Raw genomic sequence first — 11,869 nt, forward strand, 5'->3', positions numbered from 1 at the left:
CTATTATGACATCAGCCTCTTCTGCGCTTGCGCAGCCCCCCTCTGGTGCTCATCCTGATGAAGTAAGGAGTCTTTCTCGGATGAAGTAAGAAGTCTTCCTCGGCTTGTTCTTTTCACCTTTTTGTCCTCTGGACATATCCCAACCATTATGTGGATGCCAGCATTGTTCTATTTTCCCTTGACTACCTCTGGTAATTTCTAGGTTCTGCTTGGGTAGAATTTCACATCTTCTGGTACTCTATCATAAACTTCATAAGCAGAAAAAGCAATTTGGATAAAAATATATTGTAAATATGACACCCCCCTTTATCAAAATGCATTTTGATCTTTCCTGGTTTCCGTGGTCATGTTTGCTCTGTTGTCACCAGCTGTTGCTGGTACTTGTAATTTCCAGTTGATTGGTCACATTTAGCTTCTTTTAAAAGGCTGAAATGAGAAATACAATTATGGCCTCATTCTGAAACGTTCTGTTCCAGGTCAGCAAGTCAGAACACATCATCTGTCCCAAGCCGTCTGTCCTCACTCCGGTCACTAGCCTTGGCCAATGTGAAAAACATGGTAAACCCCTTCACAACAAAAGCATCATTTTTGTCCTCTTGGTGCCAGAACACGGTTGCACAGGTATGTTTTCTACTTCTCTACTTTTGACAGCGTGTGAGTCTGTTCTTAGCGCTCAGGTACAGGATACACAGTCAGATTGGAGAACTAAGCTGTAAATTTAGTTATGTCTATTGAAGCATCTAAAACGTAGTGCTTACTGTTGAAGGAATAAATATGAGAACAGTGTTAAGGCAGCTGTGGACATTAAATGCATACGTGCAATTGTGTTTTTTTATTGGAATATTAGGAGGATTTGCAGTGACAGGGTGCAGCCTTTCATAGCAGAAATGACTGTATGAGCTTTTCAGTCATGTGAATTAGAGTTCTGAATTTCTAGATGAAATTCATTCTTTTTTTGAGAGAAAGTTACTCCCTGTGCTCCTGCCAAGGAACTACTTGTGAAATTTTGTATCTTTGTGTTGCGCCTTTCTGTTGACTACAGTAAGATCTGTGGTGGAACTTCCAGTAGTAATCATAGCCTTGTATCTGGAAACATAACTTGATAGTGAAAATGCTAATCCAGTTTCTGTTTCTGCTTAGGGTTTTAAGGTGGTTAAAGACACCTTATTTCCGTCACAAATGTACTTAAGGGAGCTAAATACGTTAAGAGAGCAGCTGAAAAATTTGGAAACTGAATTTTCCAGACTCCAAGGAGCACTCCAGGTCAGTGTCATTCCTGATGGGGCAGGGTAACATTTGCATAACACGTAACGCGCTGTGGTCAGTGCCAATAAACCCAGATCTGAAGAGCTTCCTTTGGTCGTTCTCTGCGTTCAGCATTACCTCACAGCTAGAAGGAAGTGGTTTGCTGGTGACCCTTGCAAGAGGCTTTCTATGCCTTTCTTAGAAACTTTGCTGTCTAAAACTCTATCTACTTCTGCCAGTGGATTTAATATTCTGTTATTTGTCTGTTTTCAGATGAATGGAACCACAGCCTCGTCTTCAGAAAATTCTCTTTGTCAAAGGTGTAATAAACCACTTGTGGGTGCTCCTGTACCAAGGCAGATGGGCCTGCCATCACCAGTATCCAGGCCTTCTGCAATACAGGTGCAGCCTGCATTTGCACCCCCTCCACCTCTTCCTCCTCCAAAAGTGTAACAGCCATAAACCCCAGGTTGGACAGAGCCTTGGGTGATATAGTCACCCATCCCTGAGGCATCCCTGCCCACGGCAGGGGAGATACAACTAGGTGAGAAGAAGGTCCTTTCCAACTCTAACCATTGTATGATTCTGTGAAATCTTTCAGAGGATAAATATTAAATAGATTTAAGGTCAGTGAAACACTTGGAAATTTCATTTTGCTATGTCTTTTCTCCCTTCAGGCAGACTCACCAGTGAGGACACACAGGGCCTTTACAGTCTCAGTTAAGACCTAAAACCAAGCAACCTGCTCAATGTTACAAACTCCTTAATGTAAGATACTTTCTTTCCTTTAGTTTTTTTTTTTTCTGTTCTAAACACTGATTAACACTGTTCAGAGAATGGAAAACATTTTAACAATTTTTGTTCTGCTAGTACCCCTCCTAAAAATCACTTAGATCTTCGAAAACATCTGAGGAAAGTCAATATGCAAAGGTAAGTTCCTTTGTATTCTCTTGTTTTGTTTCTCTGGAGAGAAAAAAACAACAGAGTTGTTGGAATCGTAGTTCCTCCTATTTCTGATCTTTTCAGGAGTCCTGGAGGCACTAAATGGCAAAGAAAACACAGAATGCGGGTCTGGGTTGATGCCACTAATGACACAGGCACTCAGAACTTTGTATTATTAAAGCATCTGCTCCAGTGTCCACTAATCCGTGAAACATTTCCCCTTGTGTATAGCATGTCATCAAGGGTTGCAAGTCCTTTAGAGCCTTGGCCCAAAATATTTGGGGGGTTCCTGTGCTACCGAACCCAGAGCCACCTCTGGCCCCTCCCCTATCACCCCTCCAACAAAAAGAACAAGCTGAGCGATACACTGCCCCTCTGGGATATAACAAGGGGGCACAGGGGTCCAAGCCATAATCAATATTTCTCCAGTATAGTCAGCATCTGTAACACCTGGTAACACAAAGAGGCCTAATTTAGTAGTAGAAGATCGCCCAATCAATAAAGCACGCATGCCATTGCTGATCAGCCCATAGACTCCCATCGGCAGCAGGGATACTTGCGTGTCATTCAGGGTGACTGGGCATGGGACAGCCAGGTCCAAGCTGGCACTTCCCGAGGTTGCTGGCCGCAGCTCGCCAGCCAAACGCCAGGATGTGGATTTCTGTGGTTGTTTGGGATGCTCGGTCTCGCCCCCCAGCTCCTGTTTCCTGAGATGGAAGGAACTGCATGACCGTTAGTATGGTATTTTGAGTGACACTCATTGGCCCAGTGTTTCCCTTTTCCACATCGAGGGCAATCGTGAGGGGGCATAGCCTTTTTGCTGCCCCTTTTTGGACACCCTTGCTTTAAATGCCCAGGGGCACCACACTGATAGCAGCGTATACCCCCTTTTCCTGTTTCTCTCATTTTGAGCTGAGCCCTTGGGGCGCTCACTAAAGCTGTGGCATGATGACCAGTAGATCCAGTATTTTGACAAGCCCGCACTGTATCAGCTAAGGTTGGGTTGCAATTACGATTGGTTGCAAGGCACGCTTACAGTCCTCATTAGCGTTTTCATAAGCTAATTGTCTTCATTAAGACAATAAGCTAATTAGCTTCATAAGCTAATTGAGCTTCATCGTGTTCAATCTGCCACTGTAGGGTGGCCTACAACCAGTCTGTCGAAAGAGGATACGATTCTGTCGGGCCTTGCAATATTTTAGCAAATGACTCAGCTGCACCCTCTCCAGACTCAGGAATTTTCCGAACAGTCCGGAGGGCAGCAGTCTGAATTTGGACATACACCTCCTGGGGATAACTCACTTGTGCAGGAGGAGCCACAAGCGCATTTTCCCCTGCCAACTGATCATAGCCAGCTCCATGACCTTGATTTATTGTAGGTAGTTAGGGTCTGGCGATCGGAAGATGTCGCGCTGTACGGAAAGATAAGACCCCCCTCTGAGTAGCCAATAGGGCCTAGCCTAGGTCGTAAGCAGACGGATGTGACGTTGTAAACCCAGGCTATGTAACGCCGTGTTACTCGCCAATAAATGCCATTTGCCATCCACCACATTGGTGTCCGTGAGCTGATGGCCCGAGCGGCCTGGGATTGGTTGCCGTGCCGTTCCTGAACCAGGTCACCACGCCAACGAAGGCAACAATTTATATTTTCCATGGAGGTGATCACACACTGTTCTTTACAATCATTCTGCCACATCATAAATTGCTTAGAGGTTAACACCATACACAATAAAGCTTTCTAGTCATACAGAGTTAGGATATATGATTCTGCAGTTGCTTCTAATAGAGACATGGCAAAAGGTGAATGGATACCTCTCTGCTTAATTGCCTTACAAATTTCTTTAACTGCTTCATAAGGAAGCTCTTGCCATTCAGGTGGCCTATTGGGTTGATAAATCACATGGCATGCCAAAGCAACTTGCTGGTCACCCTGCTTTATTGCCTCCTTTCTACAAACTTCCCAATTACGTGCTGTGGTTTCCACCGTTACTGGAGCATTCACATCAGGAGATGGAGGGAATAAATCAGGCTCCTTTTCAGGGTCTGTTGGTCCTGGATAAAAAGCATCACTGCCTTCCTCAGAGTTTGGCTCAGGACCCTCTTCATTTTGCAACAAAAAGGGCTGGTCAATGGGAATGGTTTAGGGTTCGCTGGAGGGTGACCTGCTGACTCCAGAGGTGCTGACTCCTGCTGACTCCCGGTGTGACAGGGAAGGAGGACTGCTGTTTATTAGTCTTTAGTGTGGCCACAGTCTGCCACCAAGTCCCAAGGTGCGGTCCTGTACACACATCTGCAGCAACAGCGGCTTGCAATTGTGTCCCTACTGCTTGCCAGGCCGCTATTTGAAGAGCACCTTCTGACAGAAAACCTGGAACATTCTTTTGAATCCATTCTAGCAAAGTCACTAATTTAGGCCCCATCACAGCCCTTTCTTGAACATCTAACCATTTACACAAAGTCTCTATACTGCACTTCTCTGCCTGGGATAGCTTCCCTCCCATGGCTCCCGACTGCTCACCTATCCAGTAGGTGATGGGTGTGCAATCCCTCTGTAGTCCTTGGTTCAGTCGGGGTATCCCACCGGTCCGGACTCCGTAAGCCTCCTATTCAAGTCCCTGTTTGGGCACCATTTGTAGCGTATTAAGGCACAGCCTCCAGCCATGCTGCAATCGGAGAGCTTTACTGAGTGAGCACACAGGCTGTTACAGCAGTTTGTCCAGAGGCTGGTTCCAGCTGTCTTTTCCATAAGGAAAGAACGCTCCTTCTGCACACACTTCTCCAGCCAATGGCCTTACTGATCACACGCCTTTCAGCCAATCATATGACCGTTCACACCCTATTGCTTAAGCAACTATCCAAATTAGGCAAGTGCTTGCTTTAAGCATAAACGTTGTTTTCGCTGCTCCTTCCTGCTACCCGTATGAACATTGTTACTGCCCCATCACCTTGACCGCACACTGTCCCCTTGGCCCACGCGCATGTGCTGCTGAAATTGCGTCGTTTTCACTTTGTTGGTTTACAAACCCGATCCCGATGGTACCTGCACGTTAAAGGGTTCAAAGGAAAGCAGCAGCTCCGCGCTCTGCTGTTGGCTCTGCTAGCGCCCGCTTCACCAGGAGCTGCACTGGCGGACGGGCCTTGCGCTCCCCGCAGAAGAGGGGCGGCGCAGCAGAGCCATGCGCCGGACCCGCGGCACCGGCTGAGTCCCACCCCCGGGGCGGGTCGCGCATGCGCGGGCGCGGGCACCGCCGCTTCCGGGCGGGTGCTGCCGGAGCGGGAACCATGGCGGCTGCAGCGGCGGTGGGGCCCATGAGCCTGCGGGACCTGCTGCTGAGCGCCACGGCCGCCGCCGAGGGGAGCGGCGGTGATGAGGAGGTGTGCGTGGTGGGCATCTTCGGGAAGACGGTGCTGCAGCTGTGCTCGGAGAAGGAGGCCCTGGTGAACACCGTGTGCGACCGGCAGGTCTTCCCCCTCTTCTGTGAGGAGGATGACCCCGACCTGGCGGACGGCGCCCTGGGGGAGGAGGTCGACCCGGCCACCAAGGACTACAACCAGCTGCAGGCCTACTACAGCCAGGAGAACCGGGTGCTATTCCTGGTGCTCACCAGCATCTGTGACACGCGGCAGCTGCTGCGGGCATGCGGGGACCTGGCGGCGGCCGAAAGCAGGGAAACGGGGCCCGGCCATCCCTCCGGTGGCCCTTCCCCACTGTCCCACGCTGAGGCCCACGAGTTCTGGAAGCACCAGGAGAAGCTGCACTGCCTGAGCCTCCTCTACCTCTTCTCTGTCTGCCACATCCTGCTGCTGGTGCACCCTACCTGCTCCTTCGATATCACCTATGACCGCGTCTTCAGGGCGCTGGATGGGCTGCGGCAGAAGGTCCTGCCCTTCATGAAGGCTGCCATCAAAGACTGCCCGATCGGCAAGGAATGGAAGCTCAACTGCAGGCCCTGCCCTCCACGCCTCCTCTTCCTCTTCCAGCTCAATGGAGCCCTCAAGGTGGATCCCCTCCCAAGCAGGGGCCAGGACTCCTGTGGTCACCTGGAAAAGCCACCCCCCAAGAAGCACTCCCCTAAGAGGAGGCTGCAGCATGCTCTGGAGGATCAGATCTACCGCATCTTCCGCAAGAGCAGGGTGTTAACCAACCAGAGCATCAACTGCCTGTTCACTGTGCCTGCTAACCAGGCGTTTGTGTACATTGTGGCTGGTGGGGTCCTGGATGGAGATGATCCGGTGGCCATGCTTCTTGACCAACTCAGGAACAACTGCACCATGAGAGAGACTGACTCGCTGCTGGCTCCCACCCTGTCAGGGCCCAGGAGGTATCAGATGATGCGGCACGGCAGGCAGCAGCTCTCCTTCCATGCAGAGAGCAGCAGCTCCAGCTCCTCTGGGCAGCTTGTGGACTGCACCCTTAAGGAGTTCTTGTGGCAGCACGTGGAGCTGGTGCTCAGCAAGAAAGGGTTCGATGACAGCGTGGGAAGGAACCCACAGCCCTCTCACTTCGAGCTCCCAACCTACCAGAAGTGGGCTGCTGCAGCTTTAAAACTGTATGAAGTGACCATTGAAGGCAAAGATGATGACCAGACCACTGGGGAACTGAGCTCAAAAATCATGGGTAGCATCAAAGTCTTGGAAGGCTATTTAGATCTAGACACCAAATTCTCTGAAAACCGTTGCCAGAAAGCTCTCCCCATGGCCCACAGCGCCTATCAGTCCAATCTGCCCCACAACTACACCATGACAGTCCACAAGAACCAGCTGGCACAGGCCTTGCGTGTGTACAGCCAGCACGCCCGTGGCCCGGCCTTTCATAAGTACGCCATGCAGCTGAATGAGGACTGCTACAAGTTCTGGAGCAACGGGCATCAGCTCTGTGAAGAGCGAAGTTTAACTGACCAACACTGCGTGCATAAGTTCCATCTGCTCCCAAAAGCAGGTAAAGAAGCTCCCTTGGGTTTCATGGTTTAATTTGATATCTGCTTTAAAATATTTTAGGCTGAAAACGCTCACTCTTTCCATGTTTATGGAAGGTGAAAGCTTGGCAGCTTTAAAGTGTCATCTTCTTACAGGGGGATTAATTACAGCAAAGCTGTTGTACAGGTTTCCTTTATGTTGAGTAATCTTTAGGAGGGAGTCCACTGCCAGTAGTAATTTGGATTTTAGTAGTAACTCTGACTCCGTTTCGCTAATTAGAAGCATTATGCTGTAGTTCTCCTAACAGCAGATGTGTAAGATAACAAAAGGTCACTAGTAAGTATAAGTAACCCCCCCTTAAATAGCTTGACTGATACCAGTCAAGGAGTAGAAACTGTCTGATACATATTCATTGTAGGCAGGAGTATTTATGCCTTTTATGAAAAGGCTGTAAAACCAAAGTTCGATTTAATGGTATAACCTACACTGGAACTTTGTATTAGAAGTGAGAAAAGAATGTGTTGCTTGACAAACTGGCATTGCTGGCAAATAATGATGTATATAGCAAGGAGGAAGCAGTGGATGAAGTGACCTAAAGAATCTCTAGAAATTGGGAGCAATTCCCCTGGGGTTTGATTGATTTTGCTTTTAGGGGAAAAGCCAGAAGCAGACAGAAACCCTCCAGTTCTGTACCACAACAGCCGGGCTCGTTCCACTGGTGCCTGTAACTGTGGAAGGAAACAAGCTCCACGGGATGATCCCTTTGATATCAAAGCAGCTAATTATGACTTCTACCAGGTAACTGTTAGGTCCCTATTTTTGCTTCAAGCAATGCTTTTGCTTCATTGACAAAGTCTGTATTCTGAAGTGTCTACAAGTAAGTTTCTCTTAACCTTATCAACTTGTAGATGTTGAATGGGGAAGATATTTCTGGGAGCAGAAGTTGTTTGCATGGTGGGCTGACCAGAGCAGCCAGTTCCAGTCTTCACCAGTGCATGCACACAGGAGCATCTATTTACACTTCAAGTGTGTTGGTTCATGTGAACTTGAAATTCATTGTGTCTGTGGGCTGCATTCCCATCGCTGCTTTGGTTGTCACATAGTGCAAATCTCTTGAATCTTAATTGTAGCTGCTGCATGTTATGACTGAACTCCTACATCTCAGAAGTGGAAGATGGAAAGTTAACCACATTTTCTTTCTCATAGCTGCTGGAAGAAAAATGCTGTGGGAAACTGGAGCACATCAATTTTCCTGTATTCCAGCCAAGCACACCTGATCCTGCGCCTGCTCGGGATGAGTCATCGCCTGCCCCTCCAGAAGGCGAGATTGAGAAACTCAAGGAAAAAGAACCTCAGACTCAGGGGGAAAGCACAGGCCTGAGCTTAGCCCTCAGCCTGGGACAGTCGACGGGCAGCTTGGGCACTTACCCGCCCGATGGCCAGGGTGGAGGGGACAACACAGAAAATCATGGGCAGAGCGGGGACTGCAAAAGTGAGAAAAGGCCGAGTCTGGTCGATCGCCAGGCCTCCACTGTTGAGTACCTCCCTGGGATGCTCCACTCCAATTGCCCCAAAGGCCTTTTGCCCAAGTTCTCCAGCTGGTCACTGGTTAAGCTGGGGCCTGCTAAGGCTTATAACTTCCACACAGGCTTAGACCAACAGGGCTTTATCCCAGGAACAAACTATTTAATGCCTTGGGACATTGTCATCAGGACAAGAACTGAAGATGAAGGGGACTTAGATACCAATTCCTGGCCTGCACCTAACAAGGCTGTTCCTGGAAAAAGAAGCTCGGTTGTGATGGGAAGAGGAAGACGGAGAGATGACATAGCTCGAGCTTTTGTAGGATTTGAATATGAAGATGCCCGTGGAAGGAGGTTCATGTGTTCAGGGCCTGATAAGGTTATGAAAGTGATGGGAGGGGGGCCAAAGGAATCTGCCATCAAAGCCCTCAATTCTGACATGCCACTGTACATCCTGTCCTCAACACAGGGACGGGGACTGAAGCCACATTACGCTCAGTTCATGAGGCTCTTTGTGGTGGTTCCTGATGCTCCACTGCAGATTACACTAACGCCTCAGGTAAGAAATGAAAGAGGGAATCTGGTGAGTGCAGACAAGCTTGATTCGTGCAGCATTAGTTGCAGGACTAGAAAGCGCTAGTATGGTAGGCAAAAGGTGTCAGCAGGGTGCTACAGGAGACTCCTGACTCAAAACCTACTTCAGATGAGTTCTCTAATGTACTAGTCACCAAAAGTAGCTGTTTTATGAACAGTCTAGTTCTTTTTAAACTTCAAGATTGGTCTATAGCAGCTTTATACTTTGTGTAAAGTAAGCCTTAAAAAATACTTTTATCAGGGATGAGTTAATGGCATTCTATACTGTAATAATTGCTTCTTTTAAAAAGGGACAAGTGGCTAATGAATATATCATTTTAAATATCAAGAGAAAAGCAGCCACTCATTGCTGAGATTGATTATTCTTAGTAACCCTTTGAACTTAGGAGGTGAAATGATGTTTGGTTTTTAGTTGGGTTTTGTTTCTAAATATGTATTTAAAAAAAGGAGAAAAAGCTCCACAAGAACCTGCTTTGCTGTGGAATTTAAAGGTAGAATACTGACTGCAGCACCAGCATTTCAATGCCATTTGCAGTTTATCATGTTATTGTTTGAAACTGAGGCAAGCATTGAAGGTTCAGTTTGTGCTGATACTTTGCTCTTCATTCCCAACTTACATCTGTAGGGCAGCTTTTGACTTCTAAGGGAGTGTTTTTATTATGAATATCTGTGATGCTATGTGGTGTAGCTTGCACACATCAGTTTCTCGTGTGAATAAGATTTTCTGAAGCTTTTAATGTGAATTATACAAAGGCCCTATTAAATGTTGCTGAAACCCTTGAAAATTCCCATTGGTTTAGAGGGAGGTAACAGCTCAGGGATGGGTAACTGTGGTGCAGTATTGAAATCCAACGCTAATGCCCTAAGGGGTGAACGGCGTGTGTTTGTATTGGGGATCTCTTTGGTAGGGTGTAATCTGCAGCCTTAAATTCGACATCTTTGCTGTGGTAAAACTGGAAATGGAGTCTCACAATAACGGCACAATGGTTTCCTGGAGTACTATTTGTTGCTTTGTTTGCCTTTTTTGTTTTAATTCTAATGATGTTTCATTATCTGCTCATGCTTCCTTTCATTTCAGGTTCAACCAGGGCCGCCACCTTGCCCTGTGTTCTACCCTGAGAAGCAGGAGATAACCCTCCCCTCTGACGGACTGTGGGTTCTGAGGTTTCCTTATGCGTACGTTACAGAACGTGGCCCCTGCTTTCCTCCCAAGGAAAGCCAACAACTAATGAGTTACAAAGTTCTCAGAGGAATACTGAAAGCGGTTACACCATAGCAGTTATTCTGGTGGATTGAGTTTTGTTTGAAAAGACTGTCTTCAACCCAAATGGATTTTGATTCATGTCTGTTACCTAACAGCTATCCCTGCAATCTTGTGAGGGCTGCTGTATTTTGCTGGAACACAGTTGATTGTAACTAAGGTCTGGTTTCATGGCAGAGGAAGGAATCAGGTGCATGGGAATTTTCCATTTATTAAATTTTCGTATGTAAAAAAATAAAAGCTGGTTGGCAATGTGCTGAGCCTGTACTACCACATGTTTTGAGAATTGTGCTTTTCTCCATCCTGTCCTTCTAGACACACAGTTAGGAATATATAAGAATTAGCATTGCCTGAAATGAAGTTTCCTTTGTCGTACTGAGCCAATAATGTGCTGAATCTTTCATCTTTTCCTAAACGAGCTATTTCTGTGTAAACAATAGATGCTTTTAATGTGGGTTGCCTTTTTTCTTGTCTTAAATTAGAGGGATTTCAGTTCTGATTTGTATTAATACCAAAGTCAGAGACTGGGCTTACCAGTGAGATAAGGTGAGATATTTTACTGTATTTATATTCACAGGTCAGATTTTGTTAAAAGGCCAACTTAATTTAGTATTTTGGAATGTCAGATCTCTTTGGAAACTAAACCTGCTGGTATGGAATTATGGAAAACATAGAGCTTGTTCCTTGTAAGCAGCCGCAGCTTAATTGTCAGTGAGTGTAGCGTGACTTGCAGTGATTAAACAGACTTCTTGCGAAAGGACAGCTTTGGCCTGGTTTGAATCTCAGATTGAGGGAGTTTGGTTTCCAGATGGGCTGCAGGATGGGCTGAGGTGGCTGAAACCCCCTGAGCTTTGCATGTGACTGTCGGTGCCAAAACATTAATCATGGTCAATCAACTTCTAGTTGAGGTAAGGTGCATTAGTGCCAGTGGCTGCAGATGGAGGCCTAACTGAATTTCTAGAATCTTTTTAATTAGCATGCATATAGAATTTAATTTGCTGTAATACAGTAATTATACTGCATGACCAGAGCTGAGACCTGCTCTCTGTTCAGTACATCTCTAATCAGCTGGGTGTGGAAAACGCAGTCGTGTTATTAGTGAAGCCAACGGTACCTCATGATACTCCTCACGAGTTCGGGGTTACCACGCACTGCGCGGTGCTCAAGCGCTAAGATGAGAAGCACTGCAGAGAACGGTTACCTCTGACAGACGCGGCCATGCTACAGGGAAAGCGAGACGGGGAATTAACGCGTGCAGCTGGAAATGGCCGGCGGCGTTTGCTGACCGCTTCTCCCAGCCCAACGCGTGACAGCGGCCGAGGGCCCTACCGCGCCCCACCCGCCTCAGCCCGGCGCCGAGCAGCCGACGGGCAGGGCAGGGGTCCCC

At 47.4% G+C, this 11,869-nt stretch overlaps 2 protein-coding genes across 2 annotated transcripts; both read left to right on the forward strand.

Moving 5' to 3' along the window:
• Positions 1-255: 255 nt before the first annotated feature.
• PRR11 (proline rich 11) lies at positions 256-2,366 on the forward strand. The gene is given in 7 exon segments (XM_061369187.1): positions 256-621; positions 1,141-1,263; positions 1,519-1,694; positions 1,984-2,013; positions 2,116-2,175; positions 2,272-2,289; positions 2,291-2,366. Coding segments are annotated over 7 exon segments (549 nt in total). The 5' UTR covers positions 256-555.
• A 3,103-nt stretch (positions 2,367-5,469) lies between these two features.
• SMG8 (SMG8 nonsense mediated mRNA decay factor) lies at positions 5,470-11,241 on the forward strand. The gene is made up of 4 exons (XM_061369200.1): positions 5,470-7,126; positions 7,757-7,902; positions 8,311-9,186; positions 10,300-11,241. Exons 1-4 carry the CDS (start codon positions 5,470-5,472, stop codon positions 10,495-10,497), a joined length of 2,877 nt encoding a protein of 958 aa, XP_061225184.1. The 3' UTR covers positions 10,498-11,241.
• Positions 11,242-11,869: the final 628 nt, after the last annotated feature.

This window comes from Neopsephotus bourkii, unplaced genomic scaffold (assembly GCF_033783945.1).
Source record: "Neopsephotus bourkii isolate Nb327-2 ecotype Australia unplaced genomic scaffold, CSIRO-AGI_Nbou_v1 NB_140, whole genome shotgun sequence".
Classification (NCBI taxonomy): Eukaryota; Metazoa; Chordata; class Aves; order Psittaciformes; family Psittacidae; genus Neopsephotus; species Neopsephotus bourkii.